The sequence below is a fragment of the Lissotriton helveticus genome, chromosome 5_1, assembly GCF_964261635.1.
Source record: "Lissotriton helveticus chromosome 5_1, aLisHel1.1, whole genome shotgun sequence".
Taxonomy (NCBI): domain Eukaryota; kingdom Metazoa; phylum Chordata; class Amphibia; order Caudata; family Salamandridae; genus Lissotriton; species Lissotriton helveticus.
Window position 1 is genome coordinate 1,954,999,361 of NC_136065.1, and position 27,810 is coordinate 1,955,027,170.

At 44.1% G+C, this 27,810-nt stretch overlaps 1 protein-coding gene across 1 annotated transcript in view; it reads left to right on the forward strand.

Moving 5' to 3' along the window:
• Positions 1 to 8,969, forward strand: part of CISD3 (CDGSH iron sulfur domain 3) — a 103,419-nt gene extending 94,450 nt beyond the window's left edge. Inside the window, exon 3 of the mRNA XM_078645617.1 lies at positions 7,949 to 8,969. Coding sequence (XP_078501743.1) covers positions 7,949 to 8,110 — 162 coding nt within the window. The 3' untranslated portion in view covers positions 8,111 to 8,969. The remainder of the gene's footprint in view (positions 1 to 7,948) is intronic.
• The last annotated feature ends 18,841 nt before the right edge of the window (positions 8,970 to 27,810 follow it).

The window sequence follows — 27,810 nt, forward strand, 5'->3', positions numbered from 1 at the left end:
CTCGTCTTTGTCTCTATTCTCGTAATATTGTGCAGTAGCTAATATCTGCTCTGAAGATGAGACTGCCCAAGAACTTTCTGAATCCTTTAACTTTTTACATAATTTTGGAAGCAGATTGTGCACGAATTTATCGACCAACAATCTCTGACCACCTTCTGTGGTCATATCTTGACCGCTGTGGTCAACAAATGTTTCTTCAAACCTGGTGAAGAAATCTGAGACTGTCTCTTCTTTCTTCTGCTTGCATGCAGACAACTTATCCCAATTTACGCGTATTGCAGGCATTATCGTTTTCATGTAATCAACTATTCTACTAGGGAGTTCTGCTATCAAAGGCTCAGGCTTAGCACCACCAACTTGTCGGGCATCTGCGGCAGCAATATTAGCCCATGAGTCACCTAATTCCTGATCATGATCTGCATGACGAATTTTACCCCATAAAGGCTGTGGAACAACATTCCCAAATAACATATAGATATCGGCTAAATTCATTATACATGACCCAGCAGTCTGTGACAACTCTTTGTAGTACCCTGCAGGATTCTTACGCGGATCAGGTAATGTCTGTTTAAGTGCTAAAACTTCAGCTCGCTTCCATGGGACATGTACCCATACACGCTGAAAATGTGGCAGAATAGGTGGGTTAACAGTTGTCGCCCTCTCTCCATTGTGGGGGAACTTCTCTCATTGGGTATTGCCGCGCCTTCTTCCTACTAGACGCACCAGGCTCAGATTGTGACCCAAAACTGCTCCCCTTACTCCGATGTGATAACAATATTTCAACTGCTTGCTCTACATCGGGACCTACAATCATGCCCTCTCCAAACTTAAACCGTACGCGACACAACTCTTGCGGGTTGCATTCCAGATCATTGTCTTCCAAATCCTCACAAAGGAAAACACACATCTGTTCAAAAACATATCTCTGCGTCGGTGCTTCCCATTGATGGAAGACTTCCATGACAGACTCTACATCATACTTTACAGTGTCCATAACCCATTTCCGTGCTAAACGATTCAGTGAGTCTCTCTCTTGATAGTCAGGCAGTCGACTTCGCAACTGTCTTCGTCCCATGTTAGGGGTCGTAGTAGGCGACCCAAAAAGAGGTGAGAAAAGGTTAGTAACAGTGCTGGCCATTTTCTGCCGAATGGAAGGTGAAACTGAAGGAAGAACGGGTGGAAAAACGGGGTGAGATAGGGCAGGGGCAGAGACAATAGCAGGGGAGGCATCAGGAGAAATAGGAGCACTAGGCAAAATCGTAGAGGGAGCATTAGGAGAAGTAGAAAGTACATTAGGCAAATTTGTAGAAAACACAGGTGAAGCAGATGTGGTCGGTGGGCCTGGAGGAAGCTGCACCGTAGAAACAGGAGTCAACTGAAGAACAGCTGGTGGGTGCTGTGGAGGAATAGAAGGCACAGGTTGCACAACTAAAGGTTGCGGGGGTGCCGTGGCATTTTGCGCATAGGGGGGTGGCGAACTTAATAAATGCGACATTAATGGATCTTTTTCACGCTCTTTTGCTGCCTCTTGCTGAAGAGACGGCAAAACTGGATAGCATTTATCCGTTGCCATTTTACGTTGCCTGTGCAACTGCTCACTCATCTGCTCTTCTTCATTGTCTTTAAACTGCATAGCAGCTTGCATTACTGAAATTCCCCCTTCTCTCTTATTTTTCTTAGCTAATTTGATTTCCTTCTGTTTGGCCTCCTTACGCCATAGGCGAAAAGAGTCAAACATTGCCGGCCGGGCTTTCTTTTTGAACAGTTTAACTTCAAGGTTGTCTAAGATTTCGGTATCAAAGCTACCATATTGGGGCCATTTTAAAACACCATCTTTTCTTGTGTATTTGATCCACACTTCATTGTATGTGATGGGGCCTACCCCATGTTTCACATACAATTCGTAAGTTGGAGTTCCAACCGGAGGAACCGGACATGAGTCCTCCAATCGGGAGTCCCTATTATTACAACCAAAAGAAAACAAATTTCCAAGTCTAAGACTAGGCATTTTGCGCTCTCTAGTCTAGTTCCAAACTTCAAAGGATTATCGATTACGATATTTCTCGTGAATACACGAGTCCTTCGGTTTTGGTGCTTGCAAGTACCAACAATTATCCCAAAGGATACCCAAGATTAAGACCAACTAAGGACTGGGAGACGCTCCACTTGTTATGTTATGTTAAAAGTGTTTATAACGCGCGCGTTCACCAATTGGTTTCATGGCGCTCAAGACAGGTCAGCGGGGGGAGTGCACTGGGGTGAGGGCTAGTCATAAGCAAGACGAAAGAGGTGGGTTTTCAGAAGTCTGCGGAAGGTAATGTAGTCCGGAGCGAGGCGGATGGGGAGAGGGAGGGAATTCCAAGTGGAAGGGGCAAGAAAAGAGAAACAGGCCCGCCGTGTTTTTTGCGTTTAAACCTAGGGGTGGTGAGAAGGTTTTGGGCAGATGACCTGAGGAGTCGTGACGGGACATGAGGGTGGAGACTGAGGGAGATGAAAGCAGGAGCTAGAGTGGACAAAGACTTGAAGACAGTGCAGCCCATTTTAAAAATGCAACGGTACGCTACCGGGAGCCAGTGGAGTCTTTCCAACAAAGGTGTAACGTGTTGGTATTTCGGCTGTTGGAAGACTAGTCTGGCGGGACAGGGGGCGGGGCCAAGGGCCGAAGGCCAAAAGTTGGAGCTCCAGGAGTTCAAAGGCCCCTCGATCAATACCAGCTCGGTCTTACTGGGGTTAAGTTTCAACTGGCTGAAGTTCATCCACTCATAAATGGTAAGCATTATGGTTTGGAAATTGGAACAAGAAAGGGGGGACGAATCGATGGGGAAGATGAGTTGTAGATCGTCTGCATAATTGAAAACAGTAACAGGGGAGTGACGAAGAGATACAAGAAGAGGCTGCATATATAAATTGAATAAGAGAGGGGACAGGGCAGAACCCTGGCGAACACCACAAGAAAGTGAAACAGGGGGGGCAGAGAAGGAGGACAGCTGGACTGATTGGGAACGATGTTGAAGGAAAGATCCGATCCAGGACAGGGCAAGGCCCTGGACGCCAGCGTTTCTGACACGGTCGATCAAGATGTCGTGGTCGACCGTGTCGAAAGCGGCCGAAAGATCTAACAGTACCAGGGCCTGGTTCAAGTTCTTATCCGCCCCCTGTCTTAATACGTCCATCACTGCCACTACCACTGCCTACATTGAATGGGCAGGTCTGAAGCCTGCCTGCTGATCATCAAGGAAATGGGATTTCTCGATGAAGGCGCTAAGGCAGCGAGTGACGTAGGTCTCAAGTACCTTGCCGAAAAAGGGAAGAAGGGAAATGGGTCGAAAGTTCCCCAGAACCGTGGGATCAGATCCAGGTTTTTTTAAGATGGGTACTACCACCGCTTTTTTTAAAGCATCGGGAACAGAGCCTGTGGCGAGGGAAAGATTAAGCAGATCAAGGGGAGGGCCTGGACACGCCATGAAAGCGTCTCTTAAAATTTGGGGAGGGCAGCAATCAAGGGGGGAGCCAGAACTGACTGTCTGGAGAAGAGAAAAAAATTCATCTAAGGAAATGGGAGGGAATTCGTGTAGGCTACAAGGATTCGACGGAGGAAGAGTGCTAACGTGGGGGAGGGAAGGGAGGGGGATATTGTTTTTAATGATGGAAATCTTGTCGATAAAGAATGTATTAAGGGAGTCACACCAAGCCTGCGAGGGTTGGGGCTGAGCCGTGACGCGGTCAGGAAGAGAGAGTTCAGCAACAATAGAGAAAATCTCCTTAGTTTTTGATGCAGAACAGAGGATTTTTTGAGAAAAGTAAACAGATTTAGCCAAGATAATTGATTTTTTATAAGATTTTAATGATTCAGTAAAAATAATTTTAAGTGCCGGGTCATAATTCCGCCTCCAGCGGCGCTCAGCCTGTCTGAGAGAAAGCTTATCTGCCTTGAGTTGGTCGGTAAACCAGCGCTGGGCATCGTGTGGGCGTTTGGTTTTAATGATTTTCACCGGGGCAACCACATCACTGGCTTGAGACAGCCATTGATCCACTATGGTGGTTTGAAGGTTTAAATCAGAGTGATCATTGGGAAGAGTGGTAACTAGGGTTGAGTGGAAGAGGGAGATATCAGCACGTTTCCAATTGCGTGCCGAGAAGTTAGAAGGTAGCGGGGGACGAGGGGGTAACAACAGTTGCAACGAAAATGAAATAAAGAAAGGGTCCGACCAAGTGCAAGGGTAGACCAGGGGGGGAGAAATATCCAGATTGGTTGTCCAAAGCTGGTCCAAAATGTGGCCCTTGTTATGGGTAGCAGTAGAAATATGTTGGGAGAAATTAAGACCAAGAAGTAAATTTGTGAATTCGGTTGATAGAGCGGTTTCTTGGGGGTCTAGTGGCCAATAGTTAAAATCGCCAATGATCAAAATCCTGGCTGAGTTGATGGCCAGCTGAGAGATAAGATCACCAAATAAGGAGGAAAAAGAGGGCATATTAGAGGGAGGACGATAGACTAAAACACAGGTAAAAGAAATTTTAGAAGACATACATTTTAAAATTAATAAATCAGAATCTAATATGGGGGTAGTGGTGAGGGAAGTGAAGAGAAGTTTGGAACGAATGATGGCTGCCACACCACCACCCGGTCTACCAGAGGCCCTGTTTGATTGAAGTATATAGAATCCTGTAGGGATGGAAGCCAGGATATCTGGGGAGGAATCCTCATGGAGCCAAGTTTCTGACAAAAGAAGGATGGACTTATACTTAACTGAGATATCGATGACGTCACCAGAAGACTCGTCTTAGTGTTTCGCTCTACCATACTTCAAGGGTCCAAATCAGGGCGATAGCCAGGGCAGCAGTCCTTTGTAGCCGTCGGGAAGCGGGGAACCTCGCAGCAAAGACCTTCGGACCACGCCGACATGCAGGGGTCGATGAGGTGGTTGGCCGTCCTCCGGAATTTTCACACGAAGCTCCTCACGAACCTCTGGCTGACTGGTACCACTGGAATCGCCCCAATCGTTGGGCGCCAGCTGAGGTACTGGGTTTTTAAGAACCGGCACAGAACCGGTAACCCAGCGGTGTCAGGGTACACCCAGAGACCTCGGGTTCTTCCTGATTCAGACCACAGAAACTCAGAGTCTTCTAGGTGAAGTCAAGGATCGATTTTATTGGCTGCAACCAAGGTAACAAGTGTCCTAGAAGTACAACACACGGGGAAGTATATTCTCAGGAGACTGCTCGAATTTACAAAGTCAGGCTTCTCTCTTTATACAGAATATTCAGCTTCAGGCAAACATTCTTCGAATTTGTAGTATATCATTTACAATTCTGTGTTACAAAAGAAAAGCAGAGTCATGATGACATGTACATAGTTCACTTTGTGCTGCCCATAACAAATCACCCGGCGAGGCCCAACATTTCATCAGATATCGGTGGATCCCCAATAAAACAGGCACCTCCCCACCAGAAAGTAAGTGAAGCAAAGAGAGTAGAGACAGATGTGAGCAAGATACGGCAGGTGTGCGCGCTGTAATGGTTTTATGGCTTGTTGAGCCTTGATGCTATCTTGTTCGGCCACTGGGAGGGGAACTGACCTAACGAGTTCGGCCTGGGGCAATGGTTCCAACTTGCACAGGTCATAGGGAAGTCGATTAAGGAGTATGTGTCCTTGTGGAATTGAATTCAGCTTGATTAAGGCCTATGTAAAGGGCAACACATAAATGGAAGCCGAGGGTTCAGAATGCACGTCACTCGAATATACTGAAAGTATCTATACATGGTGTGCTCGTCATTCTCGGTCTTTTGATACTAAATTCGTCATGTTTCGACGAAGTTTTAATTCTCGAGTTCAGAATGATTACACGAGTCCAGAATTTTCAGAACCACAGTACACCTCAATCCGCAACGGATTGAGGGACTGCAATGATGAAGCATGCCACCTAGGGGTCACCCTGGTGGGTGAGGAGACTCTAGAAAATAATTTTTCTTTCTGGAAATAGGGTTTTTCACACATGTTCAGTGGAATCCCTGCTCTTCCTATGGTTGGGTTTCTAATTCCCATATTCCAGATGTTGTAGAACTGCATTCATTAAGGAGGGTGAACCGAACCTTAACCTCTACCTCCCCCCGTTTTTTGATTGCATGATTGAGGAACTTAGAGGCATAAAGTCCATCAACCCATGTTAGAGGTTGACTAGGGTTTTGTGTCAGACTGAGCTTAAAATAAATAAATAAATAGATGAATAGATTAATTGAAAATGGCTAAACATGACATGACCCTAAAGAACAGTGTCTGTCTAGGAGGACTCAGAGCAGCAAACATTATATTAAAAATACCCAAGAAAAGATTGCTTTAGCTTGCATTACTGGTAACAAATACCTTACATTTCAATAAGTTAGTGTACCTATTAACTTGCAGTATTAATGATATGTGGTGCTTACACAAATATGCACTTGATACACAGCAATAGATGCTTTCTTTTCGAGCAAGGATATTAGAAGTTTCATCTAACTCACCTAGAGTTCATTTATATGCTTATTCTGTATGTATGTATGTATATGTGTGTGTACATTGATATATATATATATATATATATATATATCAATGTCGGTTATATATATCAAGAAAGGCACTGCGATTCAAAGATTATGCATCACCAAAAGCCCTTTTCCTCAAAATGTAGCTGTACTACTCTTCAAATACTAGAAAATGGCTTGGTACGGTTTTGAACTTATCGAGAATACGCCCGAGCTGAGGGCCCCCATGACCCTTTGGTAGCAGAACCCTGTGGACTATAACCCCACAAACCTCCTGCACACTAAACGGAGATGGTGTGTTCTGGGTAACAATCAATCCTGTGGGACTCATAGGAGTACTTATTGGTGTTTAGGTTCCAAACACTCTTTCATCATATTAGACATTCTTCTGAAAACGCACGTAGGATAGATCGTTATAACTTTTATTTTTGTATTTAAAATAACAAGCTCAAGTCCTATCCTAGTGCATAAAATGTACATAACAGTATCTACGAGCAAAATAACAGTGGCTATCCAGCAATCTAGAAGGAAAAATTGCAATTTCATTGCGGTAATGCAGCATGTCACCGTATTTGTCCTCCAAACCATGCCTTCCTATATCTAACTAAAGTGCTTTAGCACCAAAGGTAGCCAGCAAGAACTATTAGGTGGTCTTGTTTCTCACCAACGTAGCATAATGCTATAACGAACATATTGTTCCGCACAAAGGGGTGGTACTATCTCTTCCTTTGCTCCCAGAAGTTATGGTGTTCCTCCAAAAGTAGGTAAGACTGTATGACTTTCTGAAGGTGACAGCCATTGCCCTTGTCTTCGACAAAGGTTGCAGCTTCTGCGACAAATGTTGATCCTCAGCTCCCTGAAAGTTCCATTCTCTCGTTGTCTTGTTTGCATGGAGTTTATATACCTTCAGGTTTCTTCTATTCAATGTTATTAAAGATAACAACCAACATTTTACCTTTTGTTGAATAATACCGCGAAAACAACAGACATGACTTTTTACCTAATGGCTCTGCAACACATTGTTGACTTTAGAAAATGCAGATATGACCAGTGGCACGAATCTACATTAAACAATGTGAACATTTCAACTGCACACTGCGATTAATTGCTGAACTATCAAATCGTACTTGAAACCTAAAACAACATATTTGTACAAAGCAGGGAAACTTAAATGCAACGTGTTTATAATTGTAAAATATGCAGTCAAAATAAAACAACTGTACAAAATGCAATGGGGTATTTTAAAGTAGATTATTTAAATTGAACCATCGCCCTTGACGAATCATTGTAGCTATGGTAATACTTAGTTTTCATAGTATGACAAAATTGGGTGTACATTTACTGGTTTGGGTTTTGTTTTTCAAATGATGACTCTTGTCTTTAGATTGTATCTCTAAGAATGCAGCTCGGTATGCTTTGTATTCTACAGCCTTTCTGTGATGGATCTCATAAGAAAGCCAACCCAAGATTCTCTCCGCTCAGGTTTGTCGTGGAAGAGTCCAAGACAGTTTGGCTGTGTGGGTGCAAACAGACCAAGAACCCACCTTACTGTGATGGAACTCACAAAGGTGAGATGGTTCAGAAATCCTAGCCCAATGCTGATTCACCAAGCTGCTTCATGAGGCCTCTGTATTCCTGGATTGAGTGTGGCAAACTCACCTTTTTTTAATTGCCAATGTCGGGGAATAGTTTGTTGTACCATAAATCCAATTGACTTGTGCAAAAGGTTTTCATTTCAATGTATCCTCCGGGTCTTCCAGAGTCTCATTGATTGAACTGTGGTGGTGGGATCCTGTAAACTAAATGCTTTAAAGATCTATAACAGTATTACTGGGAAATGCCACTAGCACAGAACATGCTGTGTTAATTTGAGTGACTTTGGACTAACACATTTCAGTGCTGTAAAGTGTGTGTAATGAGCACAGTCACTAGATTTCTAGGTGACGTCCAACATCTACATCGAAAAATAAAACAATTGCCACAAAAATTTTGCAATTGGCAAACCTGTAATTTTTCAGAAACTTTATTCTAATGTGAGTGATTATCAGTGAATGTCTCTATAAATTGTCTGGATTGTATACTTGCTGACATCTTAATGTTTTTTTCTGATTTCATCGTAATCCTGAATCAACTATGATATTAATCTATGAATTTATGAATGAATGAATTTATGAATTTTTCCAAACTAGAGTATCTTTCACAACTGACAACTTTATTTTGCTCTCCTCGCTTGTTTATTTTCCTTGTCTCTTTTAACTGTTTAAAGTATTGATCTTGCTGTTAATCAATTAGGTGTTACCTTTTGGATTGTTTACTGTTATAATATTAATTTATGAGGATTTATTTTCAGCAGATTGTTAATTACTGTTTCGGTGTTGACTCTCCACATTGTATCTATGTTTACCTCAATGAAAAATACAAATGCAGAAAATAAAATGTTTATAAAAAGATATCAAGCCTGGAGACAAGGATTTTGTGTCTGTATCTAGTTATGTGTTACTTGCTAAAAACCCACAGGTAAACCAGTTGCTCTGTCCTGGTGATTCAATGTCCATATAGCAGCAGTGCAGAGTTATTAAAATAGATGTTTTGTTAGCAACGAACCTTAACTAAATGCACTCTGGGCACGTTTGGGGATGTGTTCCCAGATGGGCACATCTTTTCCAGGGAGGAGGGCGGCAGATTCGAGGGGGGGACGTTCCTTGATCAGCTGAAACTATGTAGGTTACAGAGAGCACTTTGATCCTTGATACCGAGTTATCCCTTAGAACTACAGGAGTCCCCCCCCCCCCCCCCCCCCCCCCCATTGACACTAATTATCAAAGATACAACCGGTCAGCACCTAAGGCTAGGATGTATAGAGCGGCAATGGCTTTGCTCCCGGCCCGAGACGAGGCGGTGAGAACAGGACTTAGGTGCTCCCCTCACTGATGTGTAGTGTCAGATAAGTTGCAAGCAAACGCGTAAGGTATAATTCAACCTCAAACACAAGATATTGCACTTCAAATTTCTGCAACTAGCCGGCGTCGCGTGCCAAGGTCCACCGAATGGACCCGTCACACCCGCATACCTACTCTAGATGTAATGCCCGATGGCCGATTTTGCACATATGGCTTGGAACTGTGGTAAGGTGGCACGATTCTGGGCTCGGGTATTTGGAGAGTTATCGAAAATGAGAGGGCTGGGCCTTTCACTGTCACCCGTACTGCCGTTATTGGGATGTGTACAGGAGGTTGCTAAGCCATATAAACGCATTGTTGCAATTTCATTATTAGCTAAGAGGGAGGTGGCGATCCATTGGGGGAGCAAATAGCCGCCAACATTGAAAGGATGGCTGTTCAGTATGTCCTGTTGTAATACTACCTGTGAGGTATACGCTCAGTTGCAGCACCCGGTATCTAGACCTCGTGATATATGGCAACCCTAAAAATCTTATCTGTTGGCTCGCAAACGGAGCAAGATACCAGCGTACAGAGTGACACGAATGACTAAGATGCCCGACTGTTGGGGGTTTGAATGGAGTGGAATATGTTACTGTATTGACAAACATTGCAGGTGCAATTGAATAGCAGGATTGCAGGTGCAATTGAATAGCAGGATTACTTGTGGAGTAGTGTGGCTCACTGGTTAGAGGCGGCAGACCCGAGAGCAGAGGACGGCCCGGGACCAGGGTTCGATTCCCGACGCGGCAGGTTTCTGGACCAGGGTCAGCGGACTCGATAATTCCCTCGCCTCGGTGCCCACTCTGATCAGCGATCACACTCGGCAACTCTGGGCACTAGCTTGCCTCATCTTCACTAACGGCCCCACCAGACCGCCGGGGATGCCTGGTCTCACCCTGGAGATACCCATTAAGGGACCATCTCTCAGGGAAGCCAGGAAGGGTTTCGCAGCGGTCGAAGCGCGGAGGTACCCCTTCGGGAGTGATTCCAGCGCTATATAAGCACATAATTAATTAATTAATTAACTATGTATTTGATGAACCACTGGCAACTGTAGACGTTTAGCATGTGTCTTGCATTGCAAAAATCTTATTTTATTTAATTTGTATATAAAGGTATGAAAAAAATATATATATTTTTTTCTTCCTTGAAGTTGTAGATTTTCTGTACACTACATACCTTGGTAGTGGGTGGCAGTTAGGGACTAACTGTTTACGGTATTAGTCTGTATTCCCAGGACTCATCATTATGACTGGAGTTGATCAGCGTCGTCTTTGTGGTTTGTAGGCTGGAAGGTGTTTTTCCCAGATTTTGTGAGAGGTTAAAGTGCAGTGTTTTGTGTAGTTATTTTGAAAGAACCCTCAATGTGAATTGTTAGATGTAAGGGGTATATTCAGCAGCTTCTCAACTGGTTGTTTGATTCCAATTCTAAGCAACATGTTCCTTGCCAGCCTACTGCAGATCTAACAGTTAAACATCAGACACCAACAAACACTATTCCAGTGGACAATAATTCCATCTGAACTTTTGACAACAGAGGCCCAGTGGTTTTCCAAATGCATTAGAGTTGACTGTGCAGTGTTTTGTGTAAATAATTGTATTGCCCCTGCATGGCCTCTGAGGGTTGCATTACAAGGTGCTTGAGGACACTACATAGGTGTTGATGCTCTAGCAACTACAGATATCTTAGGGATCTGTAATGTGGAGATGCAGGCATACTGCCATATTCCTAGTTCTCCGAGGGTGTCCTGAAAAATGGGGAATTACTTATGGAATCAGAAATAGCAGCTTTGGCCTTTTGAAATGTCCTGGGGCAGGGAGCCATGGGAATCCTGCATGTTCAATTCCTGCTGAATTTGAAATTACACAGACCTCACATTGAGGCCCCCTGCCTCTAGAAGGACCCGAAAGTGATCATTCGACACAACGAGGCATCCGCATATGCTGATGACACACAAATCTTCATCAAGTGACATTCAGTGACTCTGGTCCTGCCTCTCTTTCAACGAGATTTGGATGATTAAAGTCTACTTAAAACGTAAGGCTACCTAAACCAAATCAATGCTTCTAACCAGTAACAAACAACCTTGAAGGTTTTGTACATGGAATTTGCATATTGTCACACTGCCTTCTTCAGGGCTCACATTGTTTAAAACAGATGGTGATATTAAGTCTGTTTGCCCCACATAGTTAAAGCTGCCACTTATAAGTTCCTTCCACTAATTACCAAGAAGCCCGCATACATTGATTCCAAATTTTACATTTGTGACACCTCTTAGCTTTAACCGTAATCTCCCAAATGGACTATACATACGTGCACACATGTTTCTGGAGTTCTTTAGTGGACAGCATAGATGCAAACCTCTACAGATTCGACTCGGACAGCAGTAGCTGTACAAATGTTAATTAAAAAACAAGTCGCTGAGTTTCAGGGCTCAACTTGTACCCACTGACTCCTGGGCTGATCAAAATTAGGCAGTAACATGGGTGTCTTCTGGAAGATAATCAACATCAACCTAGATTGGACCCTTTGCTGCTCGGTATTGGGGGAACATTCTCCTTAAAAGCACATCTCACCATAACTGACAATATAAGCTGAAGTTGTAGTGATTCCTAGAAGCTTCGTTCCTGCCATGTCTGGTTGGAAATCAGTCAGACCGTTACACTGAATGGACCCTCTTCTATAATCCAACTTACCTTAGGATCTAATACAAGTGTTCCAGTTGAGTTGAGCTTTCACTGCTCCAGCCACGCTACTGCTTTCCCAAACAACTTGTAGAAAATTAGTAGATAGAACCTATAATCCAAAATCAAGTGGGTCCTGGAAAATAAGTTCCTGTGGGAACCGCACCCCAATTATTTATTGAATCCCAATAAACTATAAACCCGATTTTTATCTCCGCAGTTCCTGTTGGTCTAGCAGCAAGAGAGACCCCCACCCTCCACAACATGAAACCTACTAAATAGTAGAGTAATAATTCATTAGAAACTGGCACCACTCCATATTGAGTATTACAGAATGCTTAGTATAAGTGATACAGAAAAATGCATTGATTGCCATGAATGCTCAGGTACAGAACACAAAATCAGAAAATAGACCAATTATCCCTATTTAAACAGTTACATCGCTACACATTCTAACTGGAAAACTCCTGGAGTACTTACTGCATTCTGAGGGAAAAGAGAAAGTCTCAAGTAAAATTGACAGTTTATTGAGAAAAATTAGACCTTCAAAACTGTGAGTTTTTATACACCATGTATGCATAACCAAGTAGCAAAACTGCAGATTCAGCATGCCATGATCATGGTAAGCTCATACTGGGCAAATTGAAAGCAAAATCTTAATAGTTAAAACTCTTAACACTGACCCATTGCTAAAGGTAAAAGAAATATTATGATTGCATCCTCTGCAACTGTACTCTGGAGATGTAAAATACAATATGAAACCTTTCTCAAACAAAGACTTATAAAATGGTGTTCTTCTAAAGGCCTACATCCGAACTTCCAGCGGAAGTCCTTCAAAATGATGCATAGAGAACAAGGTGGAAAGTTTCATGCACAATACACGCTTTCTAATGACAGTTGACATCTATGCCATAACACACTGTGCTTCGCGTAAAGTGTGTGAAGAGAAGACTTGCAGTGGGTCACTGATTGCAAGGGGGAATGGACAGGAACAACATGGGCAGAATAGTTCAGCAAAATACAAGAAACTACATACATTTTTATTAAATGGTGTCTTACACAGAATGTGACATAACTATACTGCATTATTATTATTATTTTTATTCTATTTTTTTATTAACAACATAGGAAAGGGTGGTGGTCATCACAGTCAAAGTCAAAGTACATAATAACCACATATGCTTCGTGGGAGAACACAGAGCATACAAATCATTCACATTATTAGAGTTTATATAGCAGTGCATCACAATACTGTTCACAATGTGAGCGGCTCGTCAATCGGGGCAGTTTTAGGGGGCTCGCATATGTTGCCTCTATAGTCGTTCCATTTGGACCACATTTCAATCCATTTCCGTGGGCATCCACGTGCCACATACACTGTTTTCTCCTGGAGCATGCACCAGTCCATATCCATCTTCCAGGAGTTCAATCTCGGCGGTGCCACTGCCCCCCACATCCTTGCTATATTACGTTTTGCGAATGCAAATCCCAACGTTGCCCATAGCCTCCCACGGGGTGGCATATCCGTGGGTTCCCAGATGTTCAGCAGGCACCTCTTTGCTTCCAGCCGCAACTCCACCCCCCACACCTCTTGCATACAACGGGTCACCCTGTTCCAGTAATTCAACAGCACAGAGCATTCCCACAGGATGTGAAAGTAGGTCCCCATCTCTCCACACCCCATCCTCACTACGTCCCATCCGCTGCAGTCTGGTCCCGGAGAGATATACTCGGTGGAGAATTTTAAGTTGGATTAGTCTGAGTCTAGCCGATATGGCTACTTCCTTAGGGGAAGCAAGTGCACTCCTCCTCATCAATTTCCAAACCATCAGCCTCCCATTTCCCTTTAAGGGGCAACAACGGGTCTGGGGAGTTGTTGATCATTTTTTTGTATGTGAGTGAGATGGCGTGTTCGGGGAGGTGGCCATCCAGGAGTCTGTCCTCCAGTGGGGAAGAGTCTGGGGGCTGGGTCCCTGAGGGGATGTTAGTCTGAAGGGAGTGTCTGACCTGCAGATATCGGAAATATTCGTAAGTACGTTGGAGTGTGGCAAAGGACACTATCCCATCCGGACCCCATAAATTTTAATGTGAGAAATTCCAATTAGGTCCCAATTACGGAAACCTTTAGTGCGACCCAGAGTGCCCAGCGTCTCTGACACCCACAACGGGGTTGCCATTGTAGGGGTGTTGGCCCATCCCAGTTTGCACTGTACAATGTGCCATAGTTGAACCGAGTGCTTTGTGGGCCCCGTGAGTGGGTACCTACCAGGCCTAGAGTAGAGCGCCGCCTCAAAGTTCCCACCCGGCAAGAGCCACCGGTCCATTCCTTATCCAGGATCATTCCCGTCGCAGTACGTGCCCTGATTAATGGCCAAGAGATGTGCAGCCCAATAATATTTTTGGATGTCTGGGAGCGCTATGCCTCCGTCAAACCACCCCAAGGTCAGTTTTTGAAGGGATATGCGCGGCGCCCCAGACCATAGTAGTTCTCTTTGTGTGGCTTTGATGGATGTGAAGTATGATTGCGGGACCAAATCCGGATAGTTTTGCAGGGCATATAAGAATCTTGGCAGAGCAATCATTTTAAAGAGCGCCGCCCTTCTCAGGAGGGACAGCGGGAGCCTACGCCAGGAGGCAGAGTCCCTTTTAAACCGCCGCAGGGGCGGCAGGAGATTCTGCTCATACCTAGTGGCCTTCTCTTTGGAGATAAAAATTCCAAGGTACCGGAATCCCTCCGTTGCCACCATGATCGGGCAGTTTAGAGGGACTGTCGGAGGATCTCCATGTAGTACGTATAGTAAGGACTTGTCCCAGTTGATACTATATCCTGAGTTTCTCCCAAAATTTGTGAAAATGTCCTTGACTACTATGAGGGACTTACGGGGTCTCTTAAGGTATAGGAGGATATCGTCCGCGTAGAGCGAAATCCTGTCCTCCCATCCGTCAGTCCAGCGGATTCCCTTCAGGGAGAGATCTTGTCTGATCCGAGCAGCCAGGGGCTCCAGCGACAGGGCAAAAAGCAGGGGTGAGAGGGGGCATCCCTGGCGCGTCCCTCTCCCGAGAGCAAACACCTCAGAAGCTTTATTGTTGACCGAGACCTGGGCCAGGGGTTCAGCGTACAGGACACGCACCCACCCAATGAAGCTGGGTCCAAAGCCCAGTTTCCGGAGGACCGCCATCATGTAGGGCCACTCGAGCGTGTCAAATGCCATTGCGGCATCGAGAGATACCACAACCGCATCTTCCCGGAGAGTGTGACAGCACCCCAGCACTCCATGGAGTCGACGGAAGTTGAGCGCCGTGTTGCGGTGGGGCATAAAGCCCGACTGGTCCGGGTGGACCAGTGTGGGTAGGACAGGTTTGAGCCTATTGGCGAGGACCTTGGCCAAGATTTTGGGCTCTGCGTTTAATAATGATATAGGCCTATAAGAGGCACAGGAATCTCTCGGCTTCCCCTCTTTCGGGATGGCCACTATTGTGGCAATGCGCTGGTCACGTGGCAGAATACCCTTCTCCCTGCTCTCCTCGAACATACGTTTTAAGTATGGACTAAGACCATCTGGTTTAAGCTTGTACAGCTCGATCGGCAGACCGTTTGGCCCAAGGGCTTTTCCCGGTCGGAGGTCCCTAATAGCCCGGCCCAGCTCTTCTGTAGTGAGCGGCATCTCCAAGGATTCCCGCTCAATCTCCGATAGGACGGACAGACGGATGTCTGCCAACAAGGATACCGAGTCTTCCTCTGGCCTGTCAGATCCTCTACTATAGACCCTTTGAGCTATACTGCATTATTAATCACAATTCTAAACAACATAATTGACATTTCAAGGTCACCATTGTTAGTTTATCAGTTACGACCATATGTATGATTACACTTACCAATTTTCACAAATACTTTGTCATTCAAAATTGTACATAAAAAAACTTCACTACCACAACTTCAGTATTGACACATCACTACGAAAACAAATAATTGGAAGCTCCCTCAGGTAGGGGTGTAACCAACAATACAAGCGGTTTTGGAGGCTGCTCCAAAGTTTACACCATATTCAATTCACAAGTGATATAAAAGTCCACAAGATGGACCCATAATCAATAACACTAGTGGATCTTTGAAACTGAACTTCTGTCACTCAAATGTTGATAACATATTCCTGAGCAGCAACTGACTACACTCCAAGTGGGATCAGATTACTGCTCCCATAATACACCTGAACACCACAGAATGCTGTACCCCCATAAACTGAACATAGTTTAAGTAACACATAAGTACCAGACGAATCTAATCTTCCAGACAGAAACATCTTCAAAAATCGATGTGATATTATTTCCCATCTAATATCTTTCACCACTTCCTCTCCTACCTAACCTTCATTCTTCTCCCCATCCATGCCTACCACCTCTACCTCAACAATATCTCTATCATAACTTCCCTGTCCTGTTATTCCATTTCCCAGACATACCTGCCACCTTTCCTTCTGAAACCTATACGCCTCTAGCATTTACCACCACACTTTCTCAATTACTTACTTCTTCTCCAGTGCCTTCACTAGCCTTAATGCTGTAGCTCAACTGCCTTCAATTTTTCAACGTCTTCATGTTTCTGCACAAACTTCAATCTTACCTGTCAGTCCTCTCTTTTGCATTGTTTTCCTAAAACTGACTTCAAATATACACCAGAACCTGTCCATCATAAAAATAACCTTTAATTTTTTCTATTGCTTACTCATCACCTCTTCTATCCACCCTATCTCACTTCTTGAGAATTAACACTCCTGCAGTGTTTTACCCCATTCCTTATGCTGCTGGCTCCTCAGCACTTCAACTGTATATAGTTACTACTTGGCATGCTAGAGTCAGACAATGATCCTAGCTCTCCTTTCTTCCCGCCAAATTACTTGTAACCTCCTGAGTGCAAGATCAATGAACAACAACCATCTGAACAAATATATATCATACATCACACGCCAGAACTACTCTCTATCACAGAAAGTTGGGTAAGTGATAATGCAGCACCTGGGCTACACTAAGCTTTGCTTCCAGGCTATAAAATACTGATCATTAATCAAAACACTTAAGATCAGACTTGCTGTTTTCTGCAAAACCACTGCACTTACCAAATTAATCCAAGGTTAAATTACCCTGGAATGTGACTCTACTCATCCAGTGATCTTTATTACCAACCTTCACTTATCCTTATCTATTGATTTACAGTGCTTTCCCTTAAAGCAGTGGATTTGTGGATCCCTTTCTGGATTCTGTCTCCAAGATTACTTTGAAACGTCTCAAGAACTGTGAGACTTGAAAGCATTGTTTGACATACCTGAACACCACCAGACTACCCAACTACACTCTTCCCTCATATCACTCAACCTAGATCAGAAAGTCTCATCGAAACTCCTTTCAAGACTTCCGTGCTGTTGGAACGCCAGTTGCTTGACACTTCTTCTAAAATCTCTGAAAACAAGTAAAATAATTTTGTAAACGCACTCGAAGATAAGGTATAGCCATAATGACAAACTGGCATTGTCCAACCTCATAGCAGAATAAATAGAGCTGCTATCAAAGAGGTTGATTATTCCCACTGCAGCTCAGAAGCTACCTTACCATCTAACAAATTTGACACATTAATGATTAAATTCCAGAACTCAGGACTCGTCCATTCGAGAATTATCCACTTGCAAAAAGTATACAATTCTTTAGCTTATCACTTCATCTCCAAAACCAAATAACTGAAAAAATGTCATCAAAATTAAAGCAGGTAAGCTATTTGAATAGACCTCAGTTTTGACCTCTCAACCCAGACGAAGACTAAATGTACTCTCATTCAATCCCCTTTCTCTCTGATGATTTCAACAAGCTTATCAGGCTTGTAGCTCCATAAGAACACCAGCAGGACTGTATAAAATATGCCCATTCTGCAGGGTTGCCCTAGATTTTGTGTCTGCTATGCAGAACTCTGTTTTGTGTGCCTACAGAACTCTGCGCTTTGTCACTTCTTACAAGTGCCTGTGCTTACCCTTTCAACATGATTAAATTGGTATACTCCTGATTGCCATATTTAACTTACCTATAGGTCGCTAGTATATGGTGCAAAGTGTACCTAGGGCCTGTAAATTAAATATCACTAGTGTACTGCAGCACCCATTGGGCCAACCACTACAGTGACAGGAAAAACATGGCTTTAGGCTCACCATTATAACCTGGCTGTGGCAATTTTAAAACTGCAGTTTTAACTGTCAAAATAACCACTTTTGACAGGTCAAAATCTTTCTTTTAATTATGTGTACGTCAACCCCATATAGGCCTTTTGTCTACAAAGCAGGGTGCATGGTTTTTAAAAGTATGAGATGTAGGAATTTAATGTTAAACATGTCCTTACAGTGAAAAAGGCCAAAAGCTGTTTTCACTTTAGCTAGGCTGGCTGTTCCATAGGAAAACACATGGTTACATTAAAATATTTAAAAATACTGATTTGGTTAGGAAACAGCTAGAATAATAACTAAAGAACTATTTTTAATAGTTAGTAAAAATCCAATTTAATGGTGCAGTTGGATTTTTCATAAATAATAAGGTACAGTTATTTTTAGAAAATACCTTTTTTGCTGAATGCCTCTTGAGGCCCATTTGCTTTTGCTCTCCCACTTCTGCCAGACCGTAATTGGCACTTGAATAGGTGTGTAAAACTGTGAAATGCTTCCTGGGAGCAAACAATAGGCTGACCTGAATGGGCAGAGATGACCGCTCTGAACCTGACAGAATATGTAGGGTGGGGCTGTTAGCAGGTTTGCTGGGGATTTACATATAACACTTTGGGCACACTTCAAAGGTCTGAAACAAGATGCCACAAGATTAAGCAATGTCTGTGCCTTGTCTGATCAATACCCGTTTGCTGGAAAGTCATTCCTTGTTCTACCAGACCTCTGTCTCTGGATTTATTGGGCACACTGGATTTTAGAGTTAGATGTGAGAGGACACTAGGGTGACTACACTCCATACACACATAACCAGCCCTCTGAGCCCAAATTTAGTGCGGCAGAAGGCTTTTGCACCATGAAAATGCCCAAAGTGGGTAGGTTGGCCCAGGTAGCTTTTGCCAAATTGGTTAGAGCGTGCCCATGAGTCATTCCCTCCCACTAGCCTGTGCAGGCATAAATGTGGCAACTTCAACCATCCACTTCAGAAGAGAACTGAATCTGCAGCCTGAGACCTGAGATGGGCCCTAAAAGGACTGGACCTGCTCTCCCTCTTGTACCCAGGACAAAGAAGTGGACTCCAACAGTCATAAGGGTAAACTGTTCAATCTACAGGGATACAACAAGCTACAAGTGGCCTTTCTTGCAACTGCCCAGCTGACCAGTGCCAACGTGACCTGCAATGGACCCTGCTGTTAGCCTCTGCCTTACACCCTATAAGTCTCTAAAGGCCAGATTTAACAATCTTTCACGCAATGCAATGCAGCAAGACAATGTGCAGCATGAAAGGGAGAGGGCAGGAATGTGCCTTATTTACCAATATATGGCACCTTCCTGCTCTCTGCCTGCACTGGCTCGCAATCTGCTGCATAGTGAAAGCGCAGGCACCCTTGCACTATTGTGCAAGGGTGCCTGTGACCTAGTGGCCGTTTACGAACAGCAAGGCAATTGCAGGGAGATACCTGGTGTGAAAAGGAAACAGCTAAAAGAATAACTAAACAACCAAGGGTGCCTTTGTTGCAGGCAGGATTGTTTTTGTGCAGGAAGGGACACCTTACTGCACAAAAACAATCCTCTGAGGCTTTTTTCCTCTTTCTAAGTGTGCATCAAAATGCAGTACATTTAGAAAGAGAAGACAAAGAGAAATAAAGATAGTTCTCCTCTTTGTGCCTCCCCTTGGAAGGCAAAGCATTTTGATGCATTCCTAGCTTTACCAGTCTTGGTAAATCTGAGAATGCATCAAAATCCATGGCTGGATGCGTGGGAACACCTGCGCTCCACCCATGGAGCACCGTTTCAAGGCCGAGTAACGCAAGGCAAGTTGGCCTTCCATTGCTTGGGAAATCTGACTTTAGTATTGCGTTGACCTTAAGACACCGTGTGATGCAAAAGCAATGCAATACTATGATAAATCTGGCCCTAAGGGTCTTCTCTAAGGCCCTGGAGACTTTAAAAGTGCACACCTGTGGTGAAGTGAGACCTAAAGGACAAAGTCAGAAGATAAAACCTTTGACCAGAATGAACCTGGTTGGTGTATTTGACCTTGGATCCATCTTGGCCAGCCTTAAATTCCACCAAGGTCCTAGTCTACTGTGACCATTGACTATCATTGGCTTCTTAGTGCTATTCTAACTTAAAACTTTAACAATTCAAATATCTGGTTCCCATAACTTGGATTTCTCTCATTTTTGGTGTAATTTTGTTTGTCAAATTTTACACTATTTTTCAAATTATTTTGGGTATTTTAATTGTTTTGGATTTTGACTTTATTACTGTTCTGGTACTGCATAAATTAACCCAAGCTCACACCCTGGTAGCTATGGCACAGAGCAGGCTTAATTTAGTGACTTTGAGGGTTTACTCTGACAAGGGTTGTGATTATTGTTTGTGGGTGGAAAGTCAACCACCCCAAATAATCAAATTTCTTACAAATTGGAGTTTTAATAACTATTAAAAATATTGGTATCACTATTTTTCCAGCTGGTCTCCTCCCCAAAATACAATATTAGTATTTTAATCTGTACTCTGGTTTTCTACATAGGACAGCCAGGCCAGCCACAGTGAAAATAACTTTTAGGGCCTTGTCACTGTAGGGACATGGTAACATTAATTTTCTACTTGTCCTGCTTTTAAATACCTTGTGCTCTACCTTGTGGACTACTTATATACAGGTGACTTACTAATATTTAAAAGGGATCTTTGTACCTGTCTGAAGTGTTGTTCTAGCAATTTACACTGCAGGTCTTACACTGCAGCAGACAGGCTACTGTGGTACACCGGAAGCCATGTTTCTTTCGTCACACTGGTGGATTGCACAATAAGTGCTGCCTTCCACAGTGACAGTAAACTTTTCATGCTATGGGTGTATTTCTGCACCATATACTATGGCATTACCAAAATGAAAATAAACAAATCATGGATTAGCCAATTCGTCCATGTTTTAGGACTCCGAGCACATACACCGGACAAAGTTTATAAACCAGCAAAAAAAAACGGGGTTGACAACTCAGAAGAGGCAGATTTCCTCCAATACCTCTCAGCTCAAGTAAGAAATTGGTGGGTGCTCATGGACTCTAGTCTGTTCCTTGTACCACTAGTCAACGCCTTACTTTTACGGTCCATGACTCGTATCTTACCAGCTCTCCATTCCTTACTCTGGCTGCCTCTGGTTAGGTGGATCACCTTTAAATCAGTGCTCTTCAACCATCAAGCCGTTCACAGCACAGGCCCACTCCTTCAATATAAACTCTGCACCTACTGCTCAAGCTGGCCCAACTCCTGACATTTCCTTCCTTCGAAAAGACTTAGAGCGGCAAAGGCTTTTTCATGGAGCAGATAGAACTGTGGACCTCGATTCACAACAGCTTATAAATTATTGACAACCACCTCGAATTTCAAAGTGTATTAGAACCCTCTCTGTTTTCACTCACTTATTTAACTTGCTGTTAAAAAAAGGTGGTAGTTAGCCACATGTGCAACTGCATCTGCTCACTTATGTGTCTGTGCAAATACTAGTTTGACTCACCATGACTGGAACATATCTCAGAAAGTTATGAACCTCAGCCGACATCTTGCGATAGGCCAAATGACACACGTTACTTACCTTGCAGTCCTAAAGGGCCCCTAGCTAACCAACTAATCATTGGTAATCAGAGTACTTTGCGGCCTTATGATTGGTGTGAAACTCTCAGATTTCTACAGAATAGCACTATGTAAGGACACACATATTGGGGCAGTATGTGACCGATATGAGGGCATGGTGTCAAGAAGAGCTCGACTCAGATACAGAAAAATACAGGATATGTAGCGCCTGGATAACCTCACCGGTGACGAGACGCGCTCTACAAATCTCCTGATTGATTGAGCTACATATAGACCCGAAGAAGGAGGCACAGAATCGGAGAAGCGATAACGGTCTAATATTCCATAACAATTCAGAAACTTTTCCACGTGAAAGCTGGGACATTTCTTACACATAACGCTGTACATAAAGAAGTACTTTCTGAAAAAAGGCAGCCTTCCTGAATTATATATAGCCTTTCGCACCCCAGCGATTCACCAGAATGTTCAAGAGTCCACGGTTCACATGATTTTTCTTGCTATAAATGCTGCTAAAACTCTGCACTTGGATTAATGTATAGCAGGTAAAAGGAGGCTATGACTAGTGTGGAACATCCCCCATATACATTTAAACATTAACCTATATTTGAGGCGTCCACATTTTCTGATACAGCCATTTACAGCCATGTCGATCCAAAAAGTGTCATGTCTGGTTTTATCCTGAAACCACTGATTATTATCCGAACAGCTGGAAAGTCAGGCATGACAAAGCCCTACTTGACCAGAAGGTGATGGCGCCACACAGGCTCTATGTGAATAATGTGATGGCAGTAATTAAACCTGACCTTGAAACGGGTCCCGATCCCCAGATTTTTAGGAAAAACTGATCGATTTCTGATCGACAATTGAAAAAAATGTTATGTTGATCCATGTCTCCTATTTTCTGTGAACATTTCAAGTGTTTTACTTAATCTTGCTTTCCCTAAGAGTGTTTGCTTTTCACAATATATTGTGTATTTCTTTGTGCTACAGCAGTGGTTCCCAAACTTTTGACTCTTGAGGACCCTCCTTGAGTCACTACTGGAAGCCGGGGACACACAAGCAATTTGTATGATTTCAATTTCAAACATTAAAACAGTAATTCACAAAAAACACACAAACAAGTGCACACCAAACCAATACTCAAATTACAAAAGATTTTATTATTTTATATTTAAAAGAATTTCCAAAAATCAAAAGATTTTAATGGGTTGGTGCTGTATCTCGGCTTCTGCCAAGGCCAGACTAGAAATCCAAAGCAGCCCTGGCAAAGTTTGTTAAACCAGTCCCCGTATGGTGCACACCAAGTGCAGCAAATGAACCTGACCACTACAAAGTGGGCTTATGGGGGGCTCTCCCCCCAAGAATATTTGGGAAAAAATGGTGCATTCTGCAACATGCCATTATATATTGAATTGTATTAGCTTTTAACCCCTTCCATGCTGATGACAGAGCGGTTCCGTCATCAGCATCGGTTGGGCTGTGCTGATGACGGAACCGCTCCGTCATCGGCACAGCCCTCAGGTGGGAGCGCTGGCGCTCCCCCCCCCCCCCTGGGGCATCGATCATCAAGCCTCAAGCAGGGGTGGCAAACGGAAGACTTTCCGCTGCCACCCCCGGGCCCCCCACGCTTCCTGGTGACGTCAGCGCGCTCAGCGCGCGCCGACGTCATCAGGAAGTGCTGGACGCGCTGGAAGCCATTTCTTTCCAGCGCGTCCAGAGAGAAGAAGCAGGTTTGTGCTCTCCGGTGGGGCGGGGGGGCGTTTCTCGGTGCCTTGAGGCATCGGGGGGAGGAAACACTGTTTCCTCTCCCCTGATGTCCCAATGCAGGGCATTCCTGGTTCAGGATCGCGCACAGCGTCGCGATCCTGCACCAGGAATGCCCCCACTAGACACCAGGGATATTTGTTTTTGAAAAAGGAAGCGACCCCTTGGGCAAGGGTCGCTTCCAGGGGCCTGAAATTTATGTTCAGACTTTTCTGCCCCCCCTGGGGGCAGATTGCGCGTTCTTTCGCCGAATCTTGCCCCAGGGAGGGCTGAAAAGCCCACTAGACACCAGGGATACTTTTTATGTAAGAAGGAAGCGACCCCTTGGGCAAGGGTCGTTTCCAGGGGGCCAAAATATATTTTTAGACTTTTCTGCCCCCCCTGGGGGCAGATCGCCCGTCTTTCTGGCCGAATCTGGACCCAGGGGGGGTAGAAAAGCCCACTAGACACCAGGGATTGTCTTTTCTGTTGCAAAGGAAGCGACCCCTTGGGCAAGGGTCGCTTCCTGGGGCTAAACAATTTTTTTAGACTTTTTTTGCCCCCCCTGGGGGCAGATTGGGCGTTTTGTTTACCGAATCTGGACCCAGGGGGGGGCATAAAAGCCCACTAGACACCAGGGATTATTTTTTTTCTGAGAAGGAAGCGACCCCTTGGGCAAGGGTTGTTTCTGCTCCCCCTGGGGGCAGATCGCCCGTTTTTGTGGCTGAATCTGGACATGGGGGGGGGGGGTAGAAAAGCCCACTAGACACCAGGGATTGTCTTTTCTTTAGCAAAGGAAGCGACCCCTTGGGCAAGGGTCACTTCCTGGGGGCAAAATAATTAGCATAATAATGTTTTAGACTTGTCTGCCCCCCCTGGGGCAGATTGGGCGGGTTTATTTACCGAATTTGGACCCAGGGTGGACATAAAAAGCCCACTAGACACCTGGGATTGTTTTTTTCTTGAAAAGGAAGCAACTCCTTGGGCAAAGGTTGCTTTCTGGGTGCAAAATAATTAATTTATTTTTTTCTTCCCCCCCCCCAGGGCAGATTGGCCCCTTTTTTTGCCACCCGGGGGGGAGGGGGTTAGAAAAGCCCACTAGACACTAGGGATTGGTTTATTTTTGCAAATGAAGCAACCCCTTGGGCAAGGGTCTCTTCATTTGGCCCATAGTTTTTTTTAAAAATATATTCTGCCTCATAATTTTGCCTTTCTGCCCTCAGGAGGGAGCCAAAAACCCTATTAGACACCATGGAATTTTTTTTTGTTTTACAATGGAAGCGACCCCTTGGGCAAGGGTTGCTTCCAGGGGGTTCAAATTTTAAAAAGTTTTATATTCTGTCCCCCATTGGGACAGACACCCCATTTGTGACATAACCTGTGACATAGCCTGTTGTAATGTGTATTTTTTGTTTTCTAAAGTGTAATGTTTCCTTTTCTCTTTAGACTGTTGCAGTGTGCAGTTTCATTACTGGTGGTTCTGCTGTTTGTGTAGTTGCATGTGTTTGGTAAGAGACCTTTTTTGTACAATTTTAATGTAAATGTTTTTTTTTAAAGTGTGTAGTAATACGAGTATGTTCGGTTTCTGTTTTTGTGATTGTGAAACATGTTTTGCATTTGTGCTTGATGTGTATTTTGCTTTTTGTAGATTTAAGGTTTTTTTTCTTCTTTCTAGTGGGATATCGTTGACTATTTGCTGTGTCTTTGCAGAGTAGGTGCTGGTGAGTGTGGCTGTATTTTGTAAGAGAATTGTATAGTTATTCAGTTTATAGATCTTTGTGATAAAGGCTTACATTTTTTTACCTACTTTGCACAGTGTTGGTTGTTGAGTTGTTTGTGCAGTCTCCTTTCTTAGTGAGCATAATGGCCTGCCGCCGGATTACCGCTCAACAAGTTGTTGGAATGCTTTTTGATTCTTCCTCTGACCATGGTGCTGAGAGTGACTCTGATTCTGAGGCAGAGGTGGGAGGTGAAGATTCTGGTAGTGAGTTTTCTCTGCACATGGCATCGTCTGATGATGAAGATACCCTGAGTGCTGATAAAGCTATTTTTGGTGTGGATGAAGTGCCTGTGTTAGAGGAGGACATTGCTGTGCTGATAGTGCGGCAAGAGGCATCTGGGGTGCAGCCTGGGGCTGCTAGACTTTACGTTGGTATAGTGCGGCGAGAGGCAGCCGGGCAGCAGCCTGGGGCTGCTAGACTTCCAGTTGGTGTAGTGAGACAAGAGGCAGCTGGGCGGCAGCCTGAGGCTGCAAGACTTGTCGATGAAAGTTCTGACCTCTGGGTTGCCCCACGCATGGTGCAGCCGGCATTGCCTGAATTTACTGGTGTTCCAGGGTGTAGGGTGAACACTGAAAACTTTTGGCCAATTGATTTTTTCAAGTTGTTTATGGATGATGTGTTTTTGGCAGAGATTGTAGAGCAGACTAATTTGTATGCTAGACAGTTTTTGAGGGAGAACAGTGCCAGCCTTACGCCCCACGCTAGAGCTACCCGGTGGACTCCCACAAATTTGGAGGAAATGAAAAAGTTTTTGGGTTTAACTTTTTTGATGGGCTTGCTTAGGAAACCATCAATGGCGTCATATTGGTCTACTAGTCCCTTGATGGCAACAGCTATATTTCCGGCAGTCATGAGTCGTGATAGGTATTTGCTTCTGCTTCGGATGATGCATTTTGTTGACAATGGTTTAGCTTTGCAACGAGATCACCCTGATTGTGACCGTCTTTTCAAGATTCGGCATGTCATTGATCATTTTGTTGATCGATTTCCTGAGATCTTTGCTCCTGGGAAAGAAATTGCAGTGGATGAGTCTTTGGTGTTGTTCAAGGGCCGCTTGGTATTTAGGCAATACCATCCTAGTAAGAGGGCACGCTATGGAATTAAGCTTTATATGCTGTGTGACAGTCGGACTGGATATGTCTCTAATTTCAGGGTGTACACCGGTAAGGAATCCCAGATTAACCCCCCTGGTTGTCCGTCGACTTTTGGAGTGACTGAGAAAATTGTGTGGGAACTTGGTGGAGGATTTTTTAACAAAGGCCATCATTTATATGTAGATAACTTCTACACTGGTGTGTGGTTGTTCAGGGAATTGGCCAAAGTGGACACTGTTGCTTGTGGCACAATCCACTCTAACCGTAAAGGTTTCCCAAAAGAACTTGTTTGTCAAAAGCTTGCTCGGGGACAGTGCAGTGCATTGCGTTGTGAGGAGCTTTTAGCTGTGAAGTTTACAGACAGGAGAGATGTCTACATGTTGACTTCCATACATGACGAAAGCACTGAAGCGTTGACTGTTTGGGGTCAGGTTGCAGAAGCGCGCAAACCTGTGTGCATTATAGACTATAATAGGCACATGGGTGGTGTTGACAGAGTAGATCAGTGGTTGGAACCGTATGCTGCTCTTCGTAAGTCTTACATTTGGTACAAGAAGTTGGCAATCTATCTTTTCCACTTGGCAACCTTTAATGCTTTTGTTGTGTTCCAGCAATCTTGTCCTCAGTCAAAGATGACTTTTGTAAAGTTTCAGGAGTCTGTAATAGGCAGCCTTGTTTTAGTGGAACAGGCAAGTGTTCCTAGAGTTGGAGTGGTGGAGGATGTTGCCAGATTGAAAGATCGCCACTTTCCTGATCAAATTCCTCCTACAACCACAAAAGACTTTCCCAGTCGGAGATGTAGAGTCTGTTGGCGAAGAGGTTTCCGGAAGGAGGTTCGTATGTACTGCCCCGACTGTCCTTCTAACCCTGGGCTGTGTGTACCTGCTTATTTTAGAATGCACCACACACAAAATAATTTTTGGGAGCATCCATGAGTGGTAAAGTGAAAATGCTGGTCTCTATTCTTTAAAACGTATTGTTCAGTTTCAAAGTTGGCATTTGTGTAGTGTATTTAGATTTAGTTGTTGTGTTAGTAGATTTGTATCAATTTGCAATTTGTTTTTGTTTTTTATTTGTATTGAAAAAAAACTAAAGTATGATGTTGGTTTGCGTGTAGTGTCCATTGTCTGATGGTGTGCATGGTTTGGCGCTTGGCTGGCGGTGTCTGTGGACTGGTGCTTGGCTGGCGGTGTCTGTGAACTGGTGCTTGGTTGGCGGTGTGCGTGGTCTGGTGCTTGGTTGGCGGTGTGCG